At 49.1% G+C, this 27,144-nt stretch overlaps 1 protein-coding gene across 6 annotated transcripts in view; it reads right to left on the reverse strand.

Moving 5' to 3' along the window:
• Positions 1-27,144, reverse strand: part of LOC119406009 (single-stranded DNA-binding protein 3) — a 115,971-nt gene that overhangs the window by 61,850 nt on the left and 26,977 nt on the right. For all 6 annotated transcript variants that reach the window (XM_037672853.1, XM_037672856.1, XM_037672854.1 and 3 more), the window contains exons 4-5: positions 13,436-13,520; positions 2,591-2,635 (exon numbers count right to left, since the gene is read on the reverse strand). In XM_037672853.1, coding sequence (XP_037528781.1) covers positions 2,591-2,635; positions 13,436-13,520 — 130 coding nt within the window. The remainder of the gene's footprint in view (positions 1-2,590; positions 2,636-13,435; positions 13,521-27,144) is intronic.

Here is a 27,144-nt window from a genome sequence, read left to right on the forward strand (position 1 = left end):
AAACGGCTAAGGGCTTCCAGGAATCGAAACGAATTCGCGAATGACGGAAAAGGAAGCGAGGTAACCCCGTAGGAGGAGGAGGGCGGGCACAAGCGCGCAACAGGCGATCCAATCGCCGTGGCCGGCAGAACGAAGCGAGGGGGGGAAGAAGCAAGCAGTGGCCAAACGAGGAGCCAGCGCCAGAAGAAATACGGGGCTGCGACGGAAAAAGAGCGCGCACTCGAGCAAAGAGTCGCGACGAGCCAGCGGAAAGAAAGAAGCTGGGGAGAGGGAGAGGAGAAAACAACAGAAGAAGACAAAAAAAACGAAGAAAAGAATTGTGACAAAAAAATACAATAGCGGAGAGCAGCGTAAAAAACGAGCAGAGAGATAAGACAAAAAAAAAAAGAAAACGATGGCAGAGAAGACTAAGAAAAGAATGGACAGTAGGAAAGAATAGAGGAGGGCACGCGAAGATCGAACGGAGGGGGTCGACATGGGAGCGAGAAGGAAACACGGGACCGAAGTAAAAAGTGGAAAAGAAAGGAGGATTGAAAGAGGGAGAGAGCGCGAAAAAAAGAAAGGGCGGAGGCCAAGCATGAACAAATAGGCAAACCCACCCAGCAGTCGCTCCCGTTAGAGGAGTTGCGAAAAAAAAGGGGGGGGGTTGAGGAGAGGAGGAGGCGGAGACCGATACACACACAGAAACAAAGGGGAAAAAAGAAAGGTCGGAGGAGAGGACAGGAGTTCGAGGGCGAAAACAAGTACGCGCAAACGCAGAGTCAGATCAGAGATGAAAGAAGTCGGTATAGGGAAAGAGAATTGGCAGAGAGAGAGAGAGAGGCGGTAAGACAAGAGCAGTAGCAGAGGGGGGGGGGGGGGGGGAAGAACAATCGCTTGCGCAGCCACCGCGGCGAGTCCAGGGGAGAGGTGCGAGAGAGAAAGAACAAAAACAAGAGGAGAAGGGAAGAGGAGAGGGGGGGGGGGGGCGACGAGCGAATGGCGGGCGTCGAAACCAGTCCGGCGGCGGCGAGCGAGCGCGCGCACGCGTCGGCGGCGTGCCCCGTTTTCTCGCCTCCCGGCGGCGGCAGGGCCGCCAGTCTTCTTTCTTTCTTTTTTTTTTTTGCCCGGTTCGCATGGGAGAGATATTCGGCGCAACGCCCTGTGTGTTGTTCACTGGCTAGCCCTGTGTGTTGTTCACTGGCTAAAGTCGCGTACGCAGAACGACTTTTTTTACCTCCACAGAAACCACACGGCGAGAATCTGTTTTAAACCCCACGTCATTATCGGTATTACCTGCCATAAGTGCAGCTTCGGTAATGACATAGACGCAGAAAACCTCTTACAGAGTAAGATTTGATAGGAATCCTATTTTGGGGTATACGGGCTGGCGTGTCGTGTCACAAAGGCGGCAACCTTGCGGTTTCCCTGCAACCCCATGTGAAGTCCGCTGGAGCGTAGCTAATAACAACTTGTGGGGTCTTACGTGCCAAAATCACGATTTCATTATGACGCACGCCGTAGGGGAAAGTTCCCGAAATGTCGACCACCCGGGGTTCTTCAACGTGCACCGACATCGCGCAGTACACGGGGAGGTATCTACCACTTCGCCTCCATCGAAGTACGACCGCCACGGCCGGGGATCGGAGTTCGAACCCGCGACCTTCAGATCAGCCGCCGAGCACCGCAACCACTAACACCACCGCTGCGGACGCGGGAGCGTAGCTAGGACCTTACTACGGTAGGGGAGCGAGAGGCGGTAGGTCGACACCCTCATCCGTGGGCGTGTGTGCAATATATCTACATACATTTAGGAAGGGGGTTAAATTCCCCTCCACTTTACACTTGCTACGCAAATGGTATTTCGTGACGACAAGATGCGGATTCTTTTAATTACAATACTGCTCTACTGTCTTCTTAAAAACTTAATGTGTTTGTAATCTGGGCACATTCGTTGAACATTAAAGCTACGGTTATGTGTCTAAAGGCACCGCACAACTACGCCATAATTTGTACCACTGGGCGAATATCCCGATGCGCACACAACACACGCCGCAGAGTTCGCGTGATATCTCGGGAACCACCCCTCAGGCGCGTCCACGGCAAAAAAACTTCCGACACCCCAGCCAAATTCTGCAGCCCGAGCCATCTGCGGCGCGTGGATCTTCACAGTAGAATACCATGACGTCAATTGCCCCCTTTCAAACTGACGCCCACGCCAGTTTAGAGACTGCAGGCGGCTGTGTTCCTTTGACGCAATCGATCAGATTGTCAGAGATATGCTGCCATTGGTCAAAAGCTGCTGATATGCAAGTCAGCTGCAGCGTGCGCACTCCTTACTGCGTGTATCAGCCGACGAAGCAGGCATCGAGTTGTCATAAATTTTCTCGACTAATATGATTTTGGGCCTAGCTCTTCCGAACAGTTCCACCACAGGCCCCTTCCTCTCCACCACGCATGCGTAGTCACGATATTTCTTCCAAAAAATAACCAAATTTCTTAATTTTAAAGTCTTCCCGAGCCCAGACAGACGAAGGTTTAAGCATTCAGCACGCTGGCTGGATGGCCACGCTCGTTGCAGTTCCCGCAGACATTGGGGATGAGTACTCACGTGCGCAGCGATGCCGTTGACGGCGTAGCCGGAATTAACGAAGCCCTGCGAAGAAAACGCAAAAACACATCAACAATTAGCCGGATGCACAGAAAGTCCATCGTTATGTTACAAGGGCATCAGGGAGGAAAGAAAGCTAAAACGGTCAGTCATTTATTTCATTATTTCATTTCAACATACTGCAACCATGAAGGGCTATCACAAGGGTTATCACAGCAGCAAATACAAAAATCGCAAAACAATACAGGGAGCACTGAACATTAATGGTTCGAAATACACTACATGAATTGAGCAAATGATACAGATCTTACACGACAGAGCAAAGCATCCCACAATTCAATAGTGTGAAGAAAAAAAAAGCATCTAAACGCATCTCGAAGCAAAGCCATCAAGAAAAAAAAAAGAGGGGGGGGGGGTCACAGGAAATGCCCCCGAGCCCGTGATGGCCCGCGATAGTATAATGTACGCGGGGACGCTATAGAGTTAACCGTAGCTGCATCGCCAGAAGACTAACCTACGGCTCATTGTACGGCAACAAATGACACCTTGAGACACTTTCCCGAACGACACGTCATTCTTCTTAACGTCAAACCGGCACGGGTATTCTCGAAGAAGCAACGTAATTCAAAGCGGACTGCGTGCCGTCCAACTGGGACGGCATAAACAAGACATCAGACCTACAGTGGTCACCACCCCCACACCGCTGCTGCAATCGAAGGCGCTCGTGCATAATGCGGAGGTTGCTGGCTCGTATCCCACCTGTGGCAAGTTGTCCTTTTCGTTCGGTTTCATTTCCCGTTATCTCGCATTTACAATAGTTTAACATAGAAATCTACAGCAAACTCACCGGGTCCCTCATGCATTCGCTAAACGACTCGAAGGGGTAAGCGATGTTCTTTTTCTTTATCAGTCGATTGTATCGATTCCCCCCCCCCCCCCCCCCCCATCACCGCAAGCTTTTGCACCTAGCGTGGTTTTGCAGTACCTCCGGGATCGGAGGCATTGCAAGCTTTCTGCACCTTACGTGCCTCCGGGATCGGCCCACCTATGAGCATCCAAGTGACGGTGTCATGGGGCGTCACAAATTTTGTTGGGTCTGTGCCGTCACGATAAAGTCATCACATCACGATGCTCCTTTGCATCACTCGATCGTGCCGTCGGTCACTTCGTGTTTGATGAGGTATCTAAGGCTTTAGCCTTACTAGTAAAGCTCGCCTGTGCTTTGGTTCATTTCTTCATTTTCTGCTGGCTTCTCATAACTGCGAGTAACATAAAAGAAACTGGCGGCCCAATCGACTCGCCATCTTTCGTGCACAACCATGCAATGAGCGACAGATCGCAACCTACTCTCTTCACTTCTCGAGCGAGGACTGTGCTTCACCCTAGCGTTCGTTCGCTACAGCGGGCCGGCGGCACGACACTACGATCATGGTTTCGAACAAGCCCACGCGCGCGAGGACATGAACGCGCTGACGTCGACGACGCGGGTCCCGTTTGGGAAGGCGGCGACGGACGCAAACCCCGAGGGCCGGCAGCGCTCTAAACATAGCCCTGGCCTTGACCCGAGTAGGGCCAATGAGAGAGAGGGGGAGAAAACACGCGGAGGCGACGAGAAATAGCAGGGAAGCCTTTTTAAAAGAAGGGCGCGCGAAGAGGAACAAAAAAAGACGACGAAAAGAAGGCACGAAGCCGCGCGTATCCGAATCCGAAGCCGCGCGACCGGCAGCGAGACAAATCGTCCTGACGTGACTGATGGACGAATGACGCCAGCGCTGACGTCACAACTTCGGCGCCGATGTTCGCTAACAAAAAAAAAAAAAAAAGGAACGAGCAGCACACCAAACGTGGCATTCGAAAGGGCACGCCGCTGACGCAAACATCGTTGCCAGCACGATAAAGTTCGAAAGAAACAAGCAGCTAGGAAATAAACAGCGCATGCCGACCGATGTGCAGCCTCTTCTACCACCACTAATTTAATATCTGGAGTTTTACGAGCCACGATATGATTATGAGGAACGGAGGAGGGCTCCGGACAATCTTCTTTTACCGTCTGGTGTTCGTGCCTTGACATCGCACAGTACACGGGCCTCTGGAATTTCGCCTCCATCGAAGTGCGACCGGTATCGAACCCGTGACTTTCGGATCAGCAGCCGAGCACGAAGGCGGACATCCACCGTCGATTGCTTGTTGCAAACATCACTGGTTGGTTGATACAGAACAAGTAAAATAGCATTAATTAAACTGCCTATAGTTATGAGGCATGCCACATGTCGGGCAAGGCTCCGGAGTGATTTTGACTACCTAAGGCTAAGTGGGAAAGTGAGGAGGCAAACGATTTCTTTCGCATTCGTAAATTACATTTCCACAATACCACGAACACAACTCTTGTTGCAAGAGACGCTTGGTACACCAGACAATGAGAAGATACAGGTGGCGACGGCGCCTGTAACGTTCCCGCCCCAACTCGTCGTGAGGTCATAATATCTGACGGCGTCTGCTAGATGCCACCACAATTCTTTAAAGGTAAAAATAAACTATACTGCATTCTATAAGGCAGACAAGAGACTCAACGCGGCAAATTCCGAGAATCTTCATTGGGTATAATGTGGTCAAAATACGGAAGAAGTCACAGTTTCGCCGTAAGGGAGAAGCAATCAATGTGAAAACGACGTGTTGGAATGTTACACAATGTAAGGCCAACCCCTTCAGCAGCCGGCCAGACGAAAATCAACAAAACGCCGGCGTAAGGAACCGCAGCCGCTGCGGCGAGCGAAACGACATTCGTGCTGTATGCCGCTTCAACGCGAACTGAGCGGAGGGAACACAGCAAGTTACAAAGGTATGATCCGCCTGCTGATCCCTGTCAAGATTGGGCGCGCGTGACTGCGCCCGGTCGTGGGTCGTCTTTGTGGTTTCTGTTATAAGTGCAGCGTTACTCCCAGTGGTTATTTATAGTGTGTTTTAGAATTCGGAACCCAAGGAGCTTGGGGACCGAAGAAATTTGCGAGCCCCTGGGGCGCATGCGCAGAACCCAACCCACTCTTGGGCTCTTGCGTTCGCGTTGTCCCAAGACCCAACAATCGAAAACTATATATCGGGGAGTCGCCAGCGAGACGACGCAGTGTGGCCCGCGTCTTGCGTGTTTTAATTTCGCCACCTGTGCGTTTGACCCTACGCCGCCTGCGTTTGACCTAACTCTCAAACTCTGCTGCTCCTCCGAACATAAGGGCAGCCTATACCCAACGCAGCTTGGGGAAAACAGTGTCCTGGGCCCCAACATCTAAAGCTCTGGTTCATGATTTTCGGAAAATAATGAACCAAGTGGCCGAGCAGTTTACGTTAGCCATTCAATGTACACAGTACCCTCCCCCATGAGCCTTTCGCGCGAAGGAGCGAAAGGTCGCTTAAGCTGCGATCGTCCGTTGCACTGATACGCTTTCACTCGCACATGCGACAGGCGGGGCGCAGTCATCGCCCTCGGTCTTTAAAACAGAACATCACGGCGACGGCAGAAATGCGCCTGCAGTGTTCATATAATTGCAACCGCAATAAAAGCAAAACCGTGACGGCACACTGAAATACAGGTGCCGAGTTCTCGACAAAAAATTCCAAACTGAGTGTAACATCGAACACATTTTTTTCTTATTCTAATAAAAAACATGCGGCGGAAATATATATATATATATATATATATATATATATATATATATATATATATATAGCAGAATAAGAATAATTTGCACGCCACCTCGCCCCCCCCTCGTAAAGGGACTGGAAAAGAACGCGCGACCTCGAGGTCAGCAGCGCAACGACATAGCCACGGGGCTGCCACGATCGGTCGGAACACTCGAATGCGTTCGATCACGAATACATTTCGTTATAAACATCATGACATCAACAACGCTAGATCACGCGTAACCACCCTTGCAGTTAGCGTTCACCGAAATCGGGAGGAAGATAAGATAAAAAAAATAGGACGAAGGATACATATCGACTTGTCCATTTTACGTACGCCAAGGTTCGATTACGTGAAATGTTTACCCGACTTTGCGGTGACGTAATGAGATACACCAGATGGAGCGGAATATTACCGCGCCGGAACGCCCGTGATATGAAAGCTACGCTGAAACCTTCTTTGCTGATGCATACCAGCGCTCAGCTTTCCGCGCAAAAAAAGAAAAAAAAAAGAGGGGAAAGGTTCAATTCCTCTTCTAGTAATCAACCTATCACCGTGAAATTAACTACGAAAAATAAGAGTTTCGAACGATTATTTGATCAGTCAACAAAAGTCTATTTCGGGTTAGTGTATAACCTTCCCGCTGTTGACACCAGCTTCCGAGAGCGTCAAAATTTCCAAACCAAAACAGGACCTCTGCTGCGCAGATACAGGTGTAGTAGCGTCGCACTAACCGCTGCAACCAGCGACTACGAAATGCGCGCGCGCACGCACGCACGCACGTACGCACACCAGTCCTGCTGCGAAGGAAGAAAGTACGCGCACGCGAGCGACTGCCCGAGAGAAAGCGCGGTTGCCAAGGAAACGAAACGAACAAAAACAAAAGGAAAGAAGAGACCACTGCGAGACCGATGGGACACACGAGGAGGAGAAGGGCCCCGAAAGAGGGGAAATGGCGAAGGAGAAGGTGAGGGCAACGAGGTAGCTCGCGCGAACTGCAGCAGCGGCGACATTAGGGAAGAAGAAGGAAAGAAGGAAGAAAACAGAGAGAACGAGTATGCCTGGAAAGCACACGAGAGGGAGAGAACGGGAGAGAGAGAGAGAGTCTGAGAAGTCGTGGCGCTGTGCAGCGAGGAATGTAGAAATCGGGACCCGGCGTTGCTGGAAGCGAAAGGAAAGGGTCAGTGGAAGAAGGGTGGAAAGGGTGCGAAGGAGACCGCGATGACACACGCATAGAAAGAGAGGGGGGAAGAGAATTTCGGTTTGGAAAAGCGGAGGAGCTAGAAGGACCAAAGGGCCGAGATACAAAAAAAATAAGAAAAGTACAGCACACTAGAAAAATAAATAAGCGAACAGTTGTAACAGGAGAGCGACAGAGACAAAAACTAGAAGTACGGCACGCTAGAAAGAATAAGCAAGTTATAAGAGGAGAGCGATAGAAAGGGGAAAGAAGTACACCACACTAAAATAACAAGCCAACAGTAAAAAAGAGGAGACAAAAAAAATAAACTACAGCGCACAAGATGCAATAAGCGAAACGTACTGGGAGACGAGGAAATAAAAATACGACGGAAAAAAAGGAAGAAAAATGAAAAAAAAGGGAAAAAGCACTGGGGCCCGAAAATAGCAGACGAAGAAAAAAGTACTCCGGGTCGGAATAGGGATAAAAGAGGAAGAGGGCACGCGCGCGGGTAAGGAGGGAAAGGGAGCAAGCAGACATAAACGAAAAAAAGAGGGGGGGGGGGCACGCCTTCCCGAAAACAGCGGCACGACGCCAAAGGGCAAATGCGTAGTACAGTCGGGGAGAGGGAGAGAGAGCGGGTACGGGAACAGGGCGGGATGGAGAGGGGGAAAAAGGGGGGGGCAAGCCGCGGCTTCGACCGCCGAGGGGGATCGACGCAAGAATAAAAATAGACGCAGCGCGGGCGATACACAGAGGGAAGCGCGAAAAGAGCTCCGCAGTGGGGCGGGAGAAAAGGAACCGAAACGAAGACAAAAAAAAAAAGTAAGGACAAATCAAACAGGCAACGACGAAGGAGGCGGAGGGGAATGACGACACCTCAGCGTGAAATGACAATAACGAAAGAAGGAGTAAATAAAAAAAATAAAAGACGAACGACAGAGAGATCGACGCACGAAAGAAGAATCCCGAGAAAATAGATAGGCAAATAATAAGCGCCCGGAGACACAGAAAGCGAGGGAGATGAGATGAACGGGGAGAAGGGTAAAAAAAAAAGGAAAGAAAAAAGCAAGAGCGTAGCCCGAAAGGACGGCGGCCAGGGTTATCACAGCGGAGGAGGAGAGAAGAAAAAAATCAATGCAACGAGGGGGGAGAGAATTCCAACCGAGGGAACATGGTAGTACATCGACGATGAAGAAGGCGCACCGGTTTCGGAATCGCCACGTCGCAACCCAAGCCGAAGACGACGTGCATCCATGCACCAAATCTTCGCCAAATACGTCAGCGGTGTCCCACTAATAAGTGCTTACAACCTTCCGCAGAGAGTCAATAATGACTGAATTTACATGAAGTTCGACCGTCTGATAAGCTGCACATTCCATCTGAACATTATTAAATGCGAAGCATTTCTTAGCTAACTTCAACCACTTCGAGCGTATCTATCTATCTATCTATCTATCTATCTATCTATCTATCTATCTATCTATCTATCTATCTATCTATCTATCTATCTATCTATCTATCTATCTATCTATCTATCTATTGTCTGTCTGTCTTGACGCCTACGACTTTTTTTTAATTTTTTGGTAAACACCACTCGTTCGTCCATTAAAAGATCACAAACATCGAGGTTCGAAATACCTTTCTTCGTTTCCTTGTTTTGAATTTGGCGCCGAAACCTGGGTGCTGGTACACGGAAGTGACTTGACGGGGTTCCAAGCGTTTATTTGGTATTTGGGGCTTCTGTGGTTCGGTAGCAAGCGAACTCGAGAAACTTGAACAGGTCGATTTTTTTCGGATCTTCTAATTTTTTAAGTACGCCCCGAGTGGACGCAAGTCGAAGTTCGTGAGGTAACGACGACCTAGTGCGCGAAATTAAAGGCGACGGCGCCACCTGTACTTCCTGTTTCGTGAGTGTTTCCGGTTAAGCCTCTTCTCGCGATGAAAATGTCTTTTTTTATGGTATTGTAACAGGATAAGTTTACTACAGTGGCCTACAACCTAAGCTCCGCCCACAGTCGTCGCTGTCCCACCCTAGGAAAAAGTGCACAGATGCCCCATCCAATGGCATTTGTTTATTTACGTGACGCCAATCACCTTTAGTGGAGTTGAGGAGGGAGACTTCCTTGCGGACACATGTTCGTGTCGCTGGTTTTCAGTCTAAAACATGAATTGTCTGGCTAATGTGCGCAGTTTTACATTATCAGCGAAAAAGTACTCATGGTTGGAACGGAAACCACCTATCACGACTCTCTTGATGAGATGAATGACAGGAGCGCCGCAGCTCTTGGGGAGGAGTTTATATTTATTTTTAAGCTGTAACCGATAGCAAACCACCTATCACGACTCTCTTGATGAGATGAATGACAGGAGCGCAGCAGCTCTTGGGGAGGAGTTTATATTTATTTTTAAGCTGTAACCGATTAGATTTAGGTGCACGTCAAAGAACCCCAGGTGGTCGAAATTTCCGGAGCCCTCCACTACGGCGTCTCTCGTCATATCGTAGTTTTGGGACGTTAAACCCCAGATATTTATTATTATTAAGCTGTAACCGACGACAAGACCGACCATAATAAGACCGCCCAAGTTTTGAAGCGAAAGCCTTAGATGCCTCATCAAACGAGAAAATTGACCGTCGGCATCCCGTGGCTTCGGGCACAGCACGAGTGATGCAAAAGATCATCACGTGATGACGTCACAGATAGCGAAAATTTGTGACGTCATCGTGACGTCGCCAATTCTGGCGTGACGTAACGTCACATGACATCGTAGCATGGTCAAAGGTGGCCCGATCAAGGAGGCAGTGCAAAACCAGGTGAGGTGCCTCCGATCCCCGAGGCAGGGCAAAAGCACGCTAGGCGCACGGCTTTTCGCAGGGTGGCGGGGCATCATCAACGCGTCGGCTAAGAGGAAAAGGAAGATGGCTTTCGCCTTCGAGTTGTCTTAAGGCCCGAACACACGTACGCGTTGCAGCGCGTCAACGCGTGCTATTTGGCGCGGCGCCGCGCCCTCTCCCTAGGGGAAAGAGGGCGCGCGGCTACGCAAAGCTGCGCGCCCTCCCTCTCCATAGGGAGAGGGCGCGGCGCCGCGTCAGAAAGTCATGCGTTGACGCGCTGCAACGCGTACGTGTGTTCGGGCCTTTAGGTGAATGCACCAGGAACCCTCTTCTCTACAGCTACCTTTGAAGTGTTCTGTTGCGCGCAGTTGTAAAACCTCAGTACGAGGAGCGCCAGTGTAGAAGCTTTGAAAACTGAAACATAATATGCGATCGGGCTAAAATCCGTCATAAATCGGCGCATGTCACGCCTGCATGTCTTGTAGGGAAACTGTATACAGCTAGGACATTCTGACTGTACGCCGAAAAACTCCCAGTGCCCTCTAGGGAGCAGTGCAAAAAAAGGGGGGGGGGACACAGGGTCCCTTATGCATTCCCCTATGACGACTCGAAGATGAAAACAATCTTCTTATTCTTCTCCCTCGATGTATTGACCCTCCCCCTCTCAAAGCATTCTGCACCGCCACGAGGATCGGAGGCATTGCAAGCTTTCTCCTCCGCGCCTGGTTTAGCACTACCTCCATGATCGGCGCACCGAACATTGAGGCAGACGGCGTCATGTAATAACATCATCATGCGAGTTCGCGATGTATAACGTCACGAGTTTTAGCGAACGATGATGTCATGATGACGTCATCACGTGATATTTTTTTCGCATCAATCCTATTGACGCCGCCGACGGCCAATTTTCGTGTTTGATGAGGCATCTAGGGCTTTCACATTAATATTGCGTATTGAACGCTAACAGCCTGGCCTTCAACACCCTGGCTTCGCATATCAAACTGGCCTCCACCATGTTGCCACAGTGTCGTGCGCTAAACAGCTTCGCTGGTCATCCACCTCACGGAGTGGAATGGCTCAATTTTTTTTTCTTTTTATTGCGATAGCAATTATACCGACACCATCGACGGGTTTTTGCCGTCGCTGTCACGTTCCAAATGGATAACATCACTCAGCGCATCGTATGTTCTATCCGCGGGTAAAAGACCGCGAGCTATGGCGACGAACGCGGCTGAAGCGGAGATTAAACGAGCCGGCCGTCTCCGTCGCACGGAGGGCGCATATGCGATGACATCACCCCGCGTGCGAGGGCTGCCGTCGATTGCTCATCAAACAGAGCGTAAACGCCGCGCCCGTCTTTCGTAAGGAGCATAAAGGGACGCCAGGGGAGAAGGAGGGGGGGGGGGGTGCTGCGTCGCTCGAAGTTCACTGGCACGCACGCTATCTCGTGGTATCAGGAGACGGCTCGTAAACTTGCTGCGTTCTCAACGCTTACTTCGCGTTTAAAAACTGACAGCACGAAAACCGCTTTGGTCCCTGGCGCGGCCATATTCAATTAAACCAGCGTATAGTTGAGCTACGCGAGATCGGATCCAAAAGAGTCAGCTGCTAGCCTTACTTCGTATAACAATTTGTTGGTATCGCATTCATTGCTTCGCCCTTAAACGATACTGATTTTTTTAACCGTCAGCTTTGAACCTGGAACGCGAGGGGAGGACGTGTAACATGGCGTAGCCGCTTCACATTGGGCATTCAGACGTCAGGGTCGTCAGCGACCTGCCCACTGCAGACAGCTGCGCGTATTAAAACCGAATTACGGCTGCCCCGACCAGGAGGCATGCTTTTATTAACGAAATTACATTTTTTTAATGGAGCAAAAAATTCTAATTGGGACGTACCCTATCACTCACGGGCTCGAAAGGGCAGGGCCTTTTAGGGTGTATTCACCGCAACAGCGATTGCGAACCCGGATGTGCTGGTGAAAGGAATTACGAAAAAACTCTTCTAGATGAAGATACATGGACAAAGTACATTTTTCATTCCGCGATGTCCGGAAACACAAGTGACAGACATTTTAGCGTCGCGCGTATAGTTATCAGTGAACACTGCTTTAATTACGCACCGTGCGACGCTTGAAACGAACTATCAGCAGCATTTCTGGACAGACAACGTCCGTCGATGAATCGCCGCCACACTTTCTCGCTACCGATTGGCCTAGACGTCGCGAGCCTCTGCAGAGAGTGCGTTTTGCCGTCGAGCCGACATCCACAACAGAAGCTGCGCCGGCAACGAGCATGGCGTCGTGGCTTACTCTGGACGGACGCGCGAGCTGTTCAGCGGAAGAATTATTGGTCTGTGGTTGTGACTTTGGCGGCGGCAAGGTCAAGCTGCACATGTTTTGACACGCCGGCGGTGCGATTGCCGGTGATAGACGACCTCAAACCCGCGACTCTGGCGCAGTTTGGCACAATTTCCGTCGACATTATGAGGATGGCGCAGTAAATCCTATTTGGCTCAGGAGTGGAATCACTGACAATGTCATTCGACATTTTCCCTTCTGTTAGGTTAAAAGTTATCATCGAATGAAGCGCAGGACTGTGTTGCCGATTATACCTTTGAAGACGATTCAGGCCAAAATTAAAGCTGAGCACAGGCTTTTCAATGCCACAGGTGCCGCCCCGCTTGGTGGAACTCTGCAGCACAACACCCCAAAGAGGGTGCACTTGTACTCCTGCCACACAGCCGCAATCGTCGTGTTGCATGTCGTTCGTTTGCGTTATCGCAGCGAGCGCGGTACTTTCACGACACAAACGGCGTGCCCACCATCAGCGTGGGGTAGCATTCTTGTTCGGAAAACTAAGTAAAGTAGCCGGCGATAATATAAAAGCTGTCGGGGTTTAGCGTGCCAAAACCACGATACGATTATGAGGAACGCCGTAGTGGAGGGGCTCCGGAAATTTCGACCACCTGGGGTGCTTTAACGTGCACCTAAATTTAAATCGAGTTTTTCGAGAAAGGAAACGTTAGGCAAGCCAGGTGACGACTACTGTTGTTGTGGGGACAAAAAAAAAACACAAAAATGACTCCCCAAAAGGTGCAAACTGTTTTCTGAGACTGCGCATAATACACGGGTCCCCGTAGGGGAGTACTCACATAGTCGTGGAAGGCCTTGGCTTCGCTCGAGTGCTCGCACGTATCCCTTCGCTCAGGCGCCGCGCAGTACAGGTCCCAAAACACGCTGCGGAAGAGAAGGAGAGAGTCGGCGTCGCGTTACAAGGGCGCCCTCTCGGAACACACACACACACGTCACCGGACAAGAAGTTCAATTCAACCGCATCTTCCTCGGATTAAATGAATACTGAAATCAGACGTAGTTGGTAAATATTCACGTGAAAGGGACACTAAAGAGAAACAATAAATAGGTTAAGATCGATAAATTGTACTCTAAGAACTCTAATGCCGTTAATTTCACCATCGTAGGTTCATTAATAAACGAGAAAAACAAGTTCAAAGTTTCATTTTTAAATTTCCCGCCGTAATCTCGCCGCGTGACGTCACGGATATCAAAGCGCATTTATCGTATTTTGACGCCATTGGCTCAACAGAATTTCCTCAAACTTGGTATGTTAAGTCTATGGCCCGCTCAGAGGACAATGTACTCCATTTTTACCGATTAGGAACTACGTAGGCCCTAGTAGGCACCGTCAAAATATGTGACGTCACGGCGAATGGTGCGGAAACCTCTAGGTGGCATCGACACCCACATTTTCTTTTTGCGCGTTTTCTCGCTTACTAAGCGTCTCCTCGCAGCAAGCGTGGTGTTTTTGGTATCGTGAAAGAGTAGTTTACTAATGCGAGAAAAATCGTTTTGCTCTTTAGTGTCCGTTTAACGAATTTGCGCAAGAACACGGAGACAAAGAGGAGCAACACAATGAGGGGCGCAATCTAAAAACTGGTTTGTTTATTCCGGGAAAAAAAATTCACTTAACAACCCTCCTTAGCATGCCTTGCATTAAGACATAAGGCATGTCATCACGAGCTGTGATATGTGCGCTTTTGACGAGTTATTTTGACCAGATCGGAGGGTTATTCGAATAATTTTTTTTTTCGGGAAAAATAAACCAGTTGTTAGATTGCGCTCGCCCTTGGGTTTCTCTTCTTTGTCTTCGTGTCCTCGCGCAAATTCGTTAAAAATCAATCAGGTATACTTATTTGGGGCTAGCTGGAACAGATGTGTCATTGCGGTTGGGTCGCGCAGTGCGCTGGTTTTATGCATTAGTTTATCGCAACAGTGCCTACAGACATAGGCGTGCGCAGGGTTCCCCATTAGGGGGGGGGGGCAAAGGTTCGTCGCAGCGCACCCCCCACCCTACTAAGTCAATGTATGGGGCAGATTTGGCGCCCCCCCCCCTCTTAGGCGAATAGGGGTCAATGTACGGGGCAGATTTTGCGCCCCCCCCCCCTCTTAGGTGAATAGGGGGGGCGCCCCCCTATAAATTACACAGTTTTCGCACAGAGCTTAAATCGGTCAGTAAATGATCCTTGGGACTTGTTCTACCGGCTCAATGTGTTCGTACATAATCGTCAAAACCGTTTCAGGGTCCCTTTAACGTGTATGCACCCACTTTGATTATTGGTGGTACATCTCCATCCCGACGACTAACGTCCATGTTAAATGATTAAACAAACCCTTGTGGTAGCTGTGGTAGTTAACGGTGAAAGCGTAATCAGAGAAGGAGGTATGATAGTCAGAAGAGCGTCGCATATTGGACGCAGAACTTGGTCGCCATCCCGCGGCATGTTAAAATGTGATTGAACGCCACCGCCGGACTAGAGGGAAACGCAAAGCGCGTCGTGCCGCGCCGGTAGTCCGGCCGCGATTTTTCTCGGGGCGAGCGCGTGAGCATGGAACGCGGTGTTACAGCCAGGTGAGGCAGGTGCGCGTCGCGGAGCTATTTTTGGTTTGTGTTAGCGTGATGCTGAGCAAGGCCGACGCTTTTACGACGCTTGGGCAAAGGTCGCCACCCCGCGGTGTGTTAAGGCATTGACAAAATTCGACTTATATTGAAAACGCGCCGAATGGGACGGACACGTAACGCGTTGCATGTGCTAGTCGCGGAGGCCACAGCAATGACGAATTAGTTTACCTTACCACTCCCAGAGGTCAACACCACCCAGCAGACCGGGAGAGTGGTAGATATAAAAGGCGCGTTCGTAAAGCCTCCAGAGTCTGTGACCGTGGCGCAGTGTCCTCATTTTCAACCGAGAGAAACCGGATTCCATGTGAATTTAACGGTAACTTCTTTTTTAGAGTTCTTTGTAATATGTCCCAAAAAAACACCCCACTCCAGCAGTCTAGGAAAACGTGTTCAATTGTCTCTGGTTTTTTGCATAGAAAACAATCTGGGCCCCATGGTACAAATAAGCCTTTATCTTCCAACCATGTTTTAACTGGTAAAGTCCCGGTGTGCAATTTAAAGAAAAATGTTTTAACTCCTGGCGCTACGAGCATTCTTTTCACGCGTTTAAGTACATCTTGGCCTGGGCCTGCAGAATATAGCTCACGGTACAACGGTACAGGCAATAAAATATCCACAAGGTCTTTATACAATTTTCTACGTGACACCTCAGTCAAGTATTCAAATGAACCTTACGACCTTATTATGCTCCTGGGCCTGCATAGTATATGGCAAACCCGAACGGCCTTTCAAAATGCCGATGTGGAAGTCAGACCTGTTCGCGATTACTTTCGCGAATGTGTCTCTCGTTTTGTCGAAATGCAGAAAGTGCAGATGGATGTACCGGAGTGGGTTCCCAGAGTGGAGTTGTTGTTACACATGCCAAAGTTTTAACATGTAGCCAGCTAACAGCTGGTGGTGTATCACTGTACTGTTCCCTGGTTTACGATTAGTGTATGAAAATACTTTGTGAGGCAATAAAGAAAAAAAAAAAAAAAGTGACCGTGGCGCAGTGGATAACGTGCCCGGCATCTGTTGTTGCAGACCGAGCGGTCGTGGGTTCGATGCCCGTCGACGGTATCTTTTTTTCTTTGCCATCTGATTGTGTATATTTTTTCCACGTCATTTCCGTGACGGAAATACGTCACTGAAGTCTTGGTAGACCCCGGCATAAAACACTTTCGTGTTAAAAAAAAAAAACAGTTGGAGCCATTCAACTCTGCGGAGGCGCACTCTCGCCTCTGCTCCTCGGGCCAGGGCCGTAGGGTGGGGTGGTTCCCCCGAAGTTTTTCTCGATTGTGCATGTGTACACGCACACATACAAACGCACGCACGAACACACATAAAGTATGATTGAACACGCCTCCCGAAAAAAACAGCATATCCACGGGTGAATGATGAAGAGCTTGGGCGAAGCTCCTGAAGCAATCATGGTCACACCGTGAAATGTTCAGTGGTTTCGCCCAGCAGTAATCAAAGCGATACGCCGCTTTGATTATGTTTCCTTTTTCCGTCTTTCCTTCTTTTTTTTATTTGTCCATTTTGTTTATTTTTGTTATTTTATTTATTTTTTATTCTTATTATTTTTATTTATTTATTATTTTTTTCTATCTATATGGGACAGCGCCATCTAGTATATCGTCACCCAACTGCACTTTGCATGCATCTCTATGGGACAGCGCCATCTATTATACTGTTCGGCAGATACTGCCGCGGTTACGCCTGACATGGGACAAGGTTAGACTAAGAGGAGCTACGCCCCTAAAAATGTCTGGCTAAGCAAACGACGTTCTCACGCTGAGCAGTCTATATCTGCCACGCACGACCGCGCTAACGCTGCAGCGCCTAGACTCGACTGACGTTGTGAAACACGCACGAAAGGAGTACCGCTCCACTTAAGTTTTCCGCGCGGCCTCCGGGATCAGTTCACCGATGACCGATCGACGATGTCGATGACGTCATTACGCGACGTCATCGCTTTATCGAAGGAGGTCATGAGGATGTTTTTTTTTTGTTCTCTTTCTATCTCTTTCTGTGTTCGTGGGCGGAAGGAGATGGGCATCGCAAACCAAGGAGGAGTTACATTTACAGCTCTGCTGCGAAAACAATCATCGAACGTGACTGTCGAGACGAATGGCTATGCAAGTCGTCGCAACGTCACACCAGCAGAACGCCCGGCCATCGCATCGTAGGCACTTAAGGTTCGCCAGCATCTGCGCGTGACGTCAGCGCCTCCTCAACCAATCAGCGAGGTACCAGATACCACCGTACAACCGCCGCCCCTTTCGGAGATGTACTTTGTCCGCTAGCACCGCCTGCGTGGCGGCACACTCGTGTCACTCCGGCGCCACCCTTTCCCCGGTTGATCACAGGAGAAATTTGAACGCCGCTGTCGAGGCGTTTTGAATTCGATATCTATGGAGGTAAGGAATTTGAGACATGCGAGCGTGCACGGTTGCAGACAGTTGCAGACATGCACAGTTGTCATGTATGTGTTCGGGGCCGCACATGTTTTAAAATTCGTTCTATAATGCGGTAAATTCGCTATATGCGGCGATGCCTTCCTGCGGGAAGTCTAGGGACGAGGGGTCCAACTCCCGGTTGGTTGCGAGGACGACGCGAAACGCAAGAGTGGCGCCCTCGTGGCGCAAACGTCACGTGCGCGCTTGCCTCCAATGACAAAGCAAGGTAGGGTCATCGCTTCCGGACGAAGCTCGACGCTGTGGATGAGTGCATCTGCTTCGGGGAGAGTGGCTAGCTTCCTTGCGCGACGACCTCACGACATTCCATTCGCTTCTCAAGAGTGTGCTACATAAATACTTTTCTTATAATTCTGGCGGCACATCAGACGCTCGCTGAACGGCGCTTCAAACCTCCGAGTGCGTAAAACAGCTGCAAAACGGGCTTCTTTGCAGGGGGGCTTCAGCCTAATGCTTGTTTTTAGTCTCCGTACAAAGCACTATGAAATTGCGACGGGTAAGCACGCTCGGCGCAGAAGTTTTGGAAAGCGCGATGTCCCAGAAAGTAGCTGAGCACTATGTGGACCTGGGTACGCAGCTTAGGTTTTAGAATCCGTCGTTTCCACGATGCCTTCTTGTGCAGTGCAAAATGCAACTCGGACAGCAAACAAGCACACATGGGCGAGCTCTCAAATGAGGGTTTGTCGCGTAAGACATAAATGCAATGTGTAGACGTTCGCGTTTACGTAGTCTACCAGGTCCCTCTGCTGTTCGGCAACACTTATATCGGACAAAGTGGAAAGTGCGCGAATGTGAGATTATAGTAGCACCAGAGAAAAATGTGAAAATAATTAACTATTACTAAAACCTAGTAGCACATTGCACGAAGCATCAGCCCAAGCGGCTGTCTTATGACACAGTGATAGAGAGCTACCACAGTAACAAAAACAGTACGAAGTGTCCCAGTCAACCGTCTATTTCTTTAGGCGGTAAGGAGATCGAATACCTCAAAGTCACGTACGAGCCGTAAACAGATTGGGGTATCTATTGTGCTCAGTCTTTTTACTTGTTAATCAATGTCTCTTTCGCGTGCGTGTACGCGTTGGCGTTTATATCGTAAGCAATAAGCTCACTTGTGAGTCAGCACCGTGCGTATGAGCTTCTCTGCCGTCCGAGTTGTATTCTGCGCTGTATAAGTCAATTCGAGATGAATAAAGACGAACTAGCCCTGCTGCCAAATCAGTTATTGGCAGCCGGGCTAATGAAGTGTGTGTGTGTGTGTGTGTGTGTGTGTGTACACACACACACACACACACACACACACCGGGTGTCCCAGCTATCTTTAGCCGAGGGTTAAAAATACAATATTAGAGGCAGGCGAGTTAAATCAGAAGTGCCAGGGTGGGGGCCAGTTGGTTGCTTATAGTGTAAACTTTATCACGCTGAAAGTAGACGAAAGCTACGTAGAGGGAACGTGTTTTCCCGTGTCGTTCCTCTACGTAGCTTTCGTCTACTTTCAGCGCGCTTTTTTACACTGAGTGAAATCAGCTGCAAACTGCTAACAGTCCCATTGCGCACTACAGCCATTTTTTTTTGTTTTGTAGTTAATTAGTTAATTAGGATTATTTAACTAAATTGCTAAATATTGACTTAAGGCAAGAAATGCGACTTCCAAAGTTCGAGAGCGTCTTCAGAAACCCCCACTGCATTATTTGCGATAAAGAAAGCCTCACGTATACCATTTTTTCCAAGCTGCAAAGAAAGCCCGTGAAATACAAAAAGAACCACGTGACTAGCGCATTCGCGCGCAGCGAACGTGCTGCTCTCAGCCATGCTTTGAGCGAACGAAATCAGCTGCGGCCGCGACTCGCCTCCTCCGTTGCAGCGGTAGGCCGATAAGTTAACGGTGGTTTCTTGGCCCGCGCTCGGTGTCTGAAACTTCCTTCAACAACCTAACACCAAGCGCTTGTGCCGCCACCGTCGTAAGTGACAGCGCTGCATCTGCAAAGGTTCGGAGGTTAAAGGTACACTAAAGTGAAACAAAGAATCGGTTTAGATTGATAAATTTTAACCTGAAAACTCTAATGTTGTTAATTTCACCATCATACCTTTAACAACACAGGAGAAAATCAAGTTCAAACTATCATTTTTAAATTTCGCGCCAAAATATCCCTGCGGGACGCCACGGATTTCAAAACTGCATTTCTCGTTAGTTTGGCAACATTGGCCCAGCGAAATTTCCTGAAACTTGGTATGTTGTCTCTGGTCGCATAAGAAGACGAGGTACTTCATTTTAGGGGCGAAGCTCCTTAAGGCGGCACCCGTTCGTCCCTCGTAGTTGTAGTCGTAGTCGTAGTGCGTAACCAGTCTTACGCTTTGACCTCCAAGGTGGTGCCGGTGGGAGATTTTTCCTGTGCGTTGTTGAACAATAAAAAATTCGCAGCGGTAGCTAAAAGCCGACTTCTTCTGTCTCTCATTCCCATTAGCAGCCATTCTTTACCTCCAAGGTAGTGCCTGGTGAGATTTCTCCTGTGCGTGATTAAACAATAAAAATTTTGTTCAAAACGCCGTTGATTGATGAAATAAACCAACGAAAGACGCCAGATGTTTTGTAAAAGCAAAACGGAAGAACGCCAGATGTTTCTAAAGCAAAACGAAAAGACGCCAGCTGCTTAACGAAAGACGCCAGATGTTTTCTAAAGCAATGGTTTTCTAAACAATCAAAATTCACAGCGTACATGTAAAATTAAAGTGAGCTGCAAGTCGTCATAACTTATCGAACTTTTAGTATAGACGCGCCCGATCTCACGTCGGTGATGATGTACTGGGCAGAATTCACGGAAGATTCATGGTTTACCGATGAACCTCCGCAGCTTCGCCCACTCATCATCATTCACTCCGTGGATATGCTGTGATTTTTTACCGATTAGGAACGACGTAGGTCCTAGCAGACGCCGTCAAAATCTATGACGTCATAGCGATTTGTGTGGGCATTTCAAGGTGGCGTCGCCACCGCCCACTTTTTTTTTTTTTGCATGTTCTCGCTTACCAAGCGTCCTCTTGTGGTAGGCGTGGTGATTTTGGAACTGTGAAAGAGTAATTTACTAATACGAGAAAAATCGGTTTTCTCTTTAGTGTCCCTTTAAAGGAGTTGGTAACTTGCACTACGTCAATCCTCCTTATGGTCTCCCCATTCATAGCTAAGACTCAGCGCAACGCGAAGCAAGTACACACCTACACAAACGACTGAATAATGTACAGGCGTGAGCCAGGCCCGTAGCCAGGAATATTTTTCGGGGGTGGGGGGCACTTGCTGAAAGCTTTGACTATTTCAGAAAAACGCCTCTTCTCATGACTTATTTTCGATAAAACACCATGTGTCACCAAAATTTCGGGGGGGGTGCCCCCCCCCCCTGGCTACGGGCCTGGCATGAGCAAAAGTATGCGAACCACAGGATCGCGTGACAGCATGCATCGACGCACCGTCTACCGACGCGGTGCCTGCTGTCGAGAGCACCGCTGAAGCAGCGGTGCGCATGCGCGTCCCGTCAGATCAGCTGGCCTTTGTCTGACGTGGTTATGGCGCTCGCAGAGAAAATATCAACTGGGTGTCGCTTTGTTTGCTGCATCGCATCTGTGCCTTTGTTTAACGTAGCAGCTTAGGCAGGGCCGGCTCGAGCGACAGGCGCGCACCACTTTTTACACCGGTTAATTAGCCTAACCAAGCATCGTATAACCTAATAATGTGAAGCATAATTTAGTTTTCAGGTGACGCGTATGGCGGCAGCAGAAAACTCAGCCCAGCTTGCCTTTCCCTCATAAGACAAGTTAAGCTAACTCGATTAGTGGTTAAGCCAAGGTAAGTATAGCCGAACGTAATTACACCTAGTTGAGCATGGTATGGCCTAATTAAGCCGATCACAATTCAGCCCAAATGATCCAAGCAATCCAAGTCTAATTCCCCGTTTGCCCAGAGAAGCCAAGCTCAGGAAGATACTAATTACTCCCGACCGAGTCGAGCCTAACTATCCTCAAATAAATGTGTTAATTAAGACGACTTATAATTACGACTGATTAAGTAATGTGAGATCGAACCAAGCACACCCGATATACCCCAGTCTGGGGTGGCATAATTTCGTTAGCTAAGTCTAATTAAGCTAATTAAGTCGAACCAATATAAGTATAAATGAATAAAGAATGTGGTAGCTCGCACTGGAGGCGCAAGGCTGAATCACGGCGGAGCTGCTGGTTTCCTTGCAAGTCCGGGCATAGCTCAATCTAAATTAGGCTTAATTCGGCCTAATTAGCATAATTAAGCGACATGAAGCTCAAGTATCTCGGGTTGTTCTGGTTCGATGTCACAAATTCCAAGTCCTGATTAGGCTTAGTATTAATTAGCGCTACTTACAAATATTGGAGCCCAATTAGGCGCGACTCGGTCAGGGGTAATTAATATCATCCCAAGCTTGGCTTCTCTGGGCTCATGGGGAATTCGACCTGGGTTGCTTGGATTAATTGGAATTAATGAGACTGGCTTATTTAGACTTTATTATGCTTGGATTAATTAGGCGATACCATGTTCAACTATGCTTAATCAGATTTATCCATACTTAAATTGGTTCCGCTTAATCAGCCTCATTAGGCGTAATTAGCATAATTATGCCACATAAACTCGAGCCCCTCGGGTGTGTTTGGTTCGATTTCACACGACCTAAGAAGTCATAATTAGGGTTAGCCTTAATTACCTTTAAGTACACTTAATTAGGCTAGACTCTCACTTGGAGCAGCCAACGAGAGAGAGGCGGAGAGTCATCCGCCATGAGCGGTTTGGCAATACCGCTTGAGGATAGACAGGCCTCAACTGTTGCAAACGTCGGCTAGTGCTGCTAAATGACGGTAAGCATTGGCCACCCGCTACCACAATAGCAACATTAATTCAATCTCAATGCAATTAATGAACGATCTATAAAGATACTGCATGGTCGCATGGCACAACGCGCTTGAGCCGAGCAAGGAGAAGAGAAAGAAGATGTGAGCTGGTGCAGCCTACCGGCGCCATCATTACCTGACCATCGCCCTGTATTTTATAAACGCAGTTCAACCTTAACCGTAACAATAAGGTTAAGTTTGATAACCCGCCTTTCTTTCACTGCACCACAAAACGAGACTAACTATAACCAACAAGATATTGAGCCTACGGGCAGGTCACGCCTTTTTCACGCGTCCCGAAGGCGAGACACGGAAGGCACCGTAAAGAGGATCGACGGCGCATGCCCGCGGTGTGTGCCCGTTCCGTCCCTCGAGCTGCGCATGTGCCGCTGCTCATGTCTGGCCGCCAAAAAGCGCTGAGAACGTACGCAACCAGAGAACGGAAAAAGTAGAAGAGGGTCGCAAGAACGTGAGGGAAACTGGGCGCCCAGCAAAACCATCACAGCGTAACTAGACCAGGACGAAGTGGCAACGCTGTCGGGTTACGTTCTGTGCCGGGGCGCGGACAGCCGCGTTGCTTACTGCTTTGTTTGCTTTTAGAAGGAGAAGAAAAAAACTGACCTCACATCGGGTGGAACCCTCTCGCCACCAATAGCCGAAAATAACAGGCTGCCATGACGACTCCAATCACCTCCGCGATAGACTTAAGCCCCAACAAAGCAAAAATCAATGAAGGCATATAAATACATACATATGCATGTATGTGTATGTGCTCTAGACTTATTCATGCCTACCTGCTCTCAAGGTCTCCATTCGCGTTCACATACAGTCCCTCGAACTAACGGCTATCTGCCTACGCTAAGCACGGGCGTTCACACACACGCTGCTTCATAGTCGCAGTCATCGTGGTCGCAGACATTCAAGCCCACCCGCATTGAACTGCTTCTATTCGCGTTCGCACAAAGTTCATCGCTCTCAACCGTCATCTCGTCCGCACACAAGACTCGTACGTTGGCGTTCGGACTCGCGTCAACTCCCATGCAGACGTACTGAACTGACTTACTGCTTCTCGCATTCAACGGTCTTCATCTGCGTCCAGGTTTAGGCTCGGGCGTTCACTCACATTGCCTAACTGTCGCCGACATTCACATCCTCGCGCACAGAGCTATTTTTGTTCACCTTCGCGCACACAGTCCCGCGAACTCGCGCTCAATGACCTCCAGCTGCGTCCGCACTCAAGGCTCGGCCATTGGCGTTCACACTTTCGTTACCTCACATTCACCGACTTCATTCGCGTTCACACACTGTCCCTCGCATTCGAGGGACCTCATCTGCGTCCTCGCTTTAAGGCCGAACCATATAGAGCGTTTTTGCCGGCGTTTTCCCGGCGTTTCGTACGCCGGCGTCCCTCGACGTCGACGCTACCGGTGACGGTGGCCGAAACGTCCACCTCTGGACGGTCCAGATATCACGGGCGGCAGCGTCGACGCCGGAAGCAGTTCGATGGACTCAGAAACCAATGAGCGTGCGGCTTGGCAGCGACTTCGCTACGTAACGGCGTCGTTGCTGCTGCCAAAATGGTTGCCGCCCGCCTCGAATCTAATAAGTCGCCGCCGTGCGCTGTGTGGCCCTTAAGTTCTCGACTGATGCTCGTATTCGACTTAGCTTGTTCCCTAGAAGCTTCGACAGCAAAGCGCTCGTGATATCTTCGAACTGTTTCCGAGAGCCGTACTCAAGTTCATCGGTAGGCTTAGTAAGAATGAGTGTATTGGTCGAATACGTGGCCTCAAAGATGTGCGGCAGCTTCAAGCTCAGAGGCCATATATTACGAGATTGTGGTTCTTCTCAATGCCAATAGCTGGCGCTACAAGTCAAATAAAAAAAAAAACAGACTTTTCAAACGTCAGAAAACGCCGGCCAAAACGCTCTATATGGTTCGGCCTTTAGACTACTGGGCAGTTCACTCACTCTGCCTTACAGTCGTCGACGTTCACGTCCTCCCGCACTGAGCTGTTTTCATTCGCCTTCACACACACACTCCCTCGAACTCACACTCATGGCTCGGCCGTTGGCGTTCACACAGCAGTTATCTTACATTCGACGACTTCATTCGCGTTCACACACTGTCTCTCGCATCGAGGGGACCTCATCTGCGTCCTCGCTTTAGCTCGGGCGTTCACTCGCATTGCCTTACCGTCGTCGACGTTCACGTCCTCGCGCACTGAGCTTCATTCGCCTTCACACACACACTCCCTCGCACTCACACTCACGGCTCGGCCGTTGGCGTTCCCACATCTGTTATCTTACATTCAACTTCATTCGCGTTCACACACTGTTTCCCGCATCGAGGGGACCTCATCTGCGTCCTCGCTTTAGCTCGGGTGTTCACTCGCATTGCCTTACCTCGTCGACGTTCACGTCCTCGCGCACTGAGCTGTTTTCATTCGCCTTCACACACACAGTCTCTCCAACTCGCACTCAATGATCTTCACCTACGTCTGCACTCGAGGCTCGGCCGCTGGCGTTCACACTTCCGTTATCGCACACTCACCAACACTCATTTTCCACCCGTACTGAACTGACTGCAGCACTGGATTTGTTTTCTCTTTAAACTCGGCGTCAATCAAGATGTCGTTGTCAGCATTGTAAGTGCCGTCCATGGCGTGGGTAATCCACAAATGTTTATAAGCTGGCAGACGAGTTGAAGTCAGCGAGTTTTATTAGCTTGTCCGAAGACTCCTTACCATCTGTGGTTCCCCGGGGACCAGAGATGCATATGAGAGCAGACACTTAACACAGAGCGATTGCAGCTGTAACCAAGTGTGTTCTACTCCACTGCTGCAGGAAATGTGCGGCAGCGGGAAATCGCAAACATGTTCCTTCCCAAATATATTTTTCTCAACAGAGAACGCTTCAGGGGCACGAAAACATCTAGAAGGCACTGTCGTTTGAGAGAGCGCTAGAAGACTTCGCTATCAGTGTCTGGCGACCCCGCTTTGACCCCAGACGTCACAGCTCTGCTCTGCAGAGCGCACTAATGCATTGACAGACTAGTTCTGCGCAAGGGTATTGCCCACAAAAGAAACAGCCAGTTAACATGAATGTCTTATGCAAATGCAGCTTCTCACACCAGGATGACAAGGCATGTCCTCTCTCATGGCTGCTCCACTAATACGGTAGAAAAAATTCATGAGCCATTACACTCTTTGAAGGTGGATGACCAGCAAAGTTGTGTATACACGGATTTATTTATTTATTTATACATTTATGTACAATTTTTTACTTTAGGGTATGCTCCTTTAGAGCACTCACACCTCTATTTGCGGAGATCAGAAGTGCAGTGCACAGGCCATTAACATATGTATTTGTTTAGTTATTTACTTGTTCATTAATTAATCTACACAACTAATTTATTTATTAGTTAATTTATGCATTTACGTGTTTTCTGTTATCTTAAGTGGACCCGTGGTGAGTAGTGGGGTTTGTTAATTTCTGTGGCACATAACAGCAAGGGTTTTTTTTTTTTATATTGAGTAGGTAATTGTTGACTTTGTAACTGTTCCTGTAGTTACAACATGTTCACATTTCTATTACTCTCAAAGTCGCAGTCACATCATCAACCAGCTGCCAGTTTTGCCAGCTGCCGTTTGAGCTCCATCTGGGTGGTCACGGTCGCTTTATAAAATATGTGAAGGCATAGGCCATTCATGATGATGACTAGAGGCCGGATTTTTAGGCATCATGAAAGCTCATTTTAGGCGCCAAAAATAGGCACGTAAAACAACTTGAAAGAACGTGAGCTTGGGCATGCTGGTAATCCATCTTAACACCTATAGCCCACAGAAGGGACAGGAACACAGAGAAAAACGCGCTGCGTCCACGTTGTTCTTTGTGTATCTGTCCCTTCTGTGCGCTATAGGTGTTAAAGGGCCCCTGAAAGCAGATTTCTTGTTTGTGACATTTATGTTGTAATAAGTAGGTCTATGTCTTGTAACCACGGAATGACACCGTAAATGCTCCAACGTGATGTCTAATTAATCCTGGCAGCGTTAATTATGGTCATTTTTAGTGTAGGTTCAAAACGCGCGCCGAAAGAGGATAAGAAACTAGCGCCGCGCCGGTCGCGTCTCGGGGCACGCGTGATGACGTGCGCTCAGTATTGGGTGACGTCAGCCACGCGCTTGTTGAACTGCCATCGCGTCTCGGGGCACACGTGATGACGTGCGCTCAGTATTGGGTGACGTCAGCCACGCGCTTGTTGAACTGCCAGTTGGAGAACACCCACCCGGAGCGCTCACGCTGCCTGCCGACACGTACCGAAGAAGGAGAAGGTGGGAGCAAACATGCTTCGCAATATACCACAGTGCATGCACCGCGCATATTCTGTCTGTGACGTCGACAACACTTGCTTTACCTCTGCAACGTCACAAGGGGCCTACGTCTACGTCATACTAGTGGTTATGTTGATAGGAGTTCAAAATTCCGATGAGCACTCAGGCTTACTTTAAACCAAATT

Source organism: Rhipicephalus sanguineus, chromosome 9 (assembly GCF_013339695.2).
Source record: "Rhipicephalus sanguineus isolate Rsan-2018 chromosome 9, BIME_Rsan_1.4, whole genome shotgun sequence".
Lineage (NCBI taxonomy): Eukaryota > Metazoa > Arthropoda > Arachnida > Ixodida > Ixodidae > Rhipicephalus > Rhipicephalus sanguineus.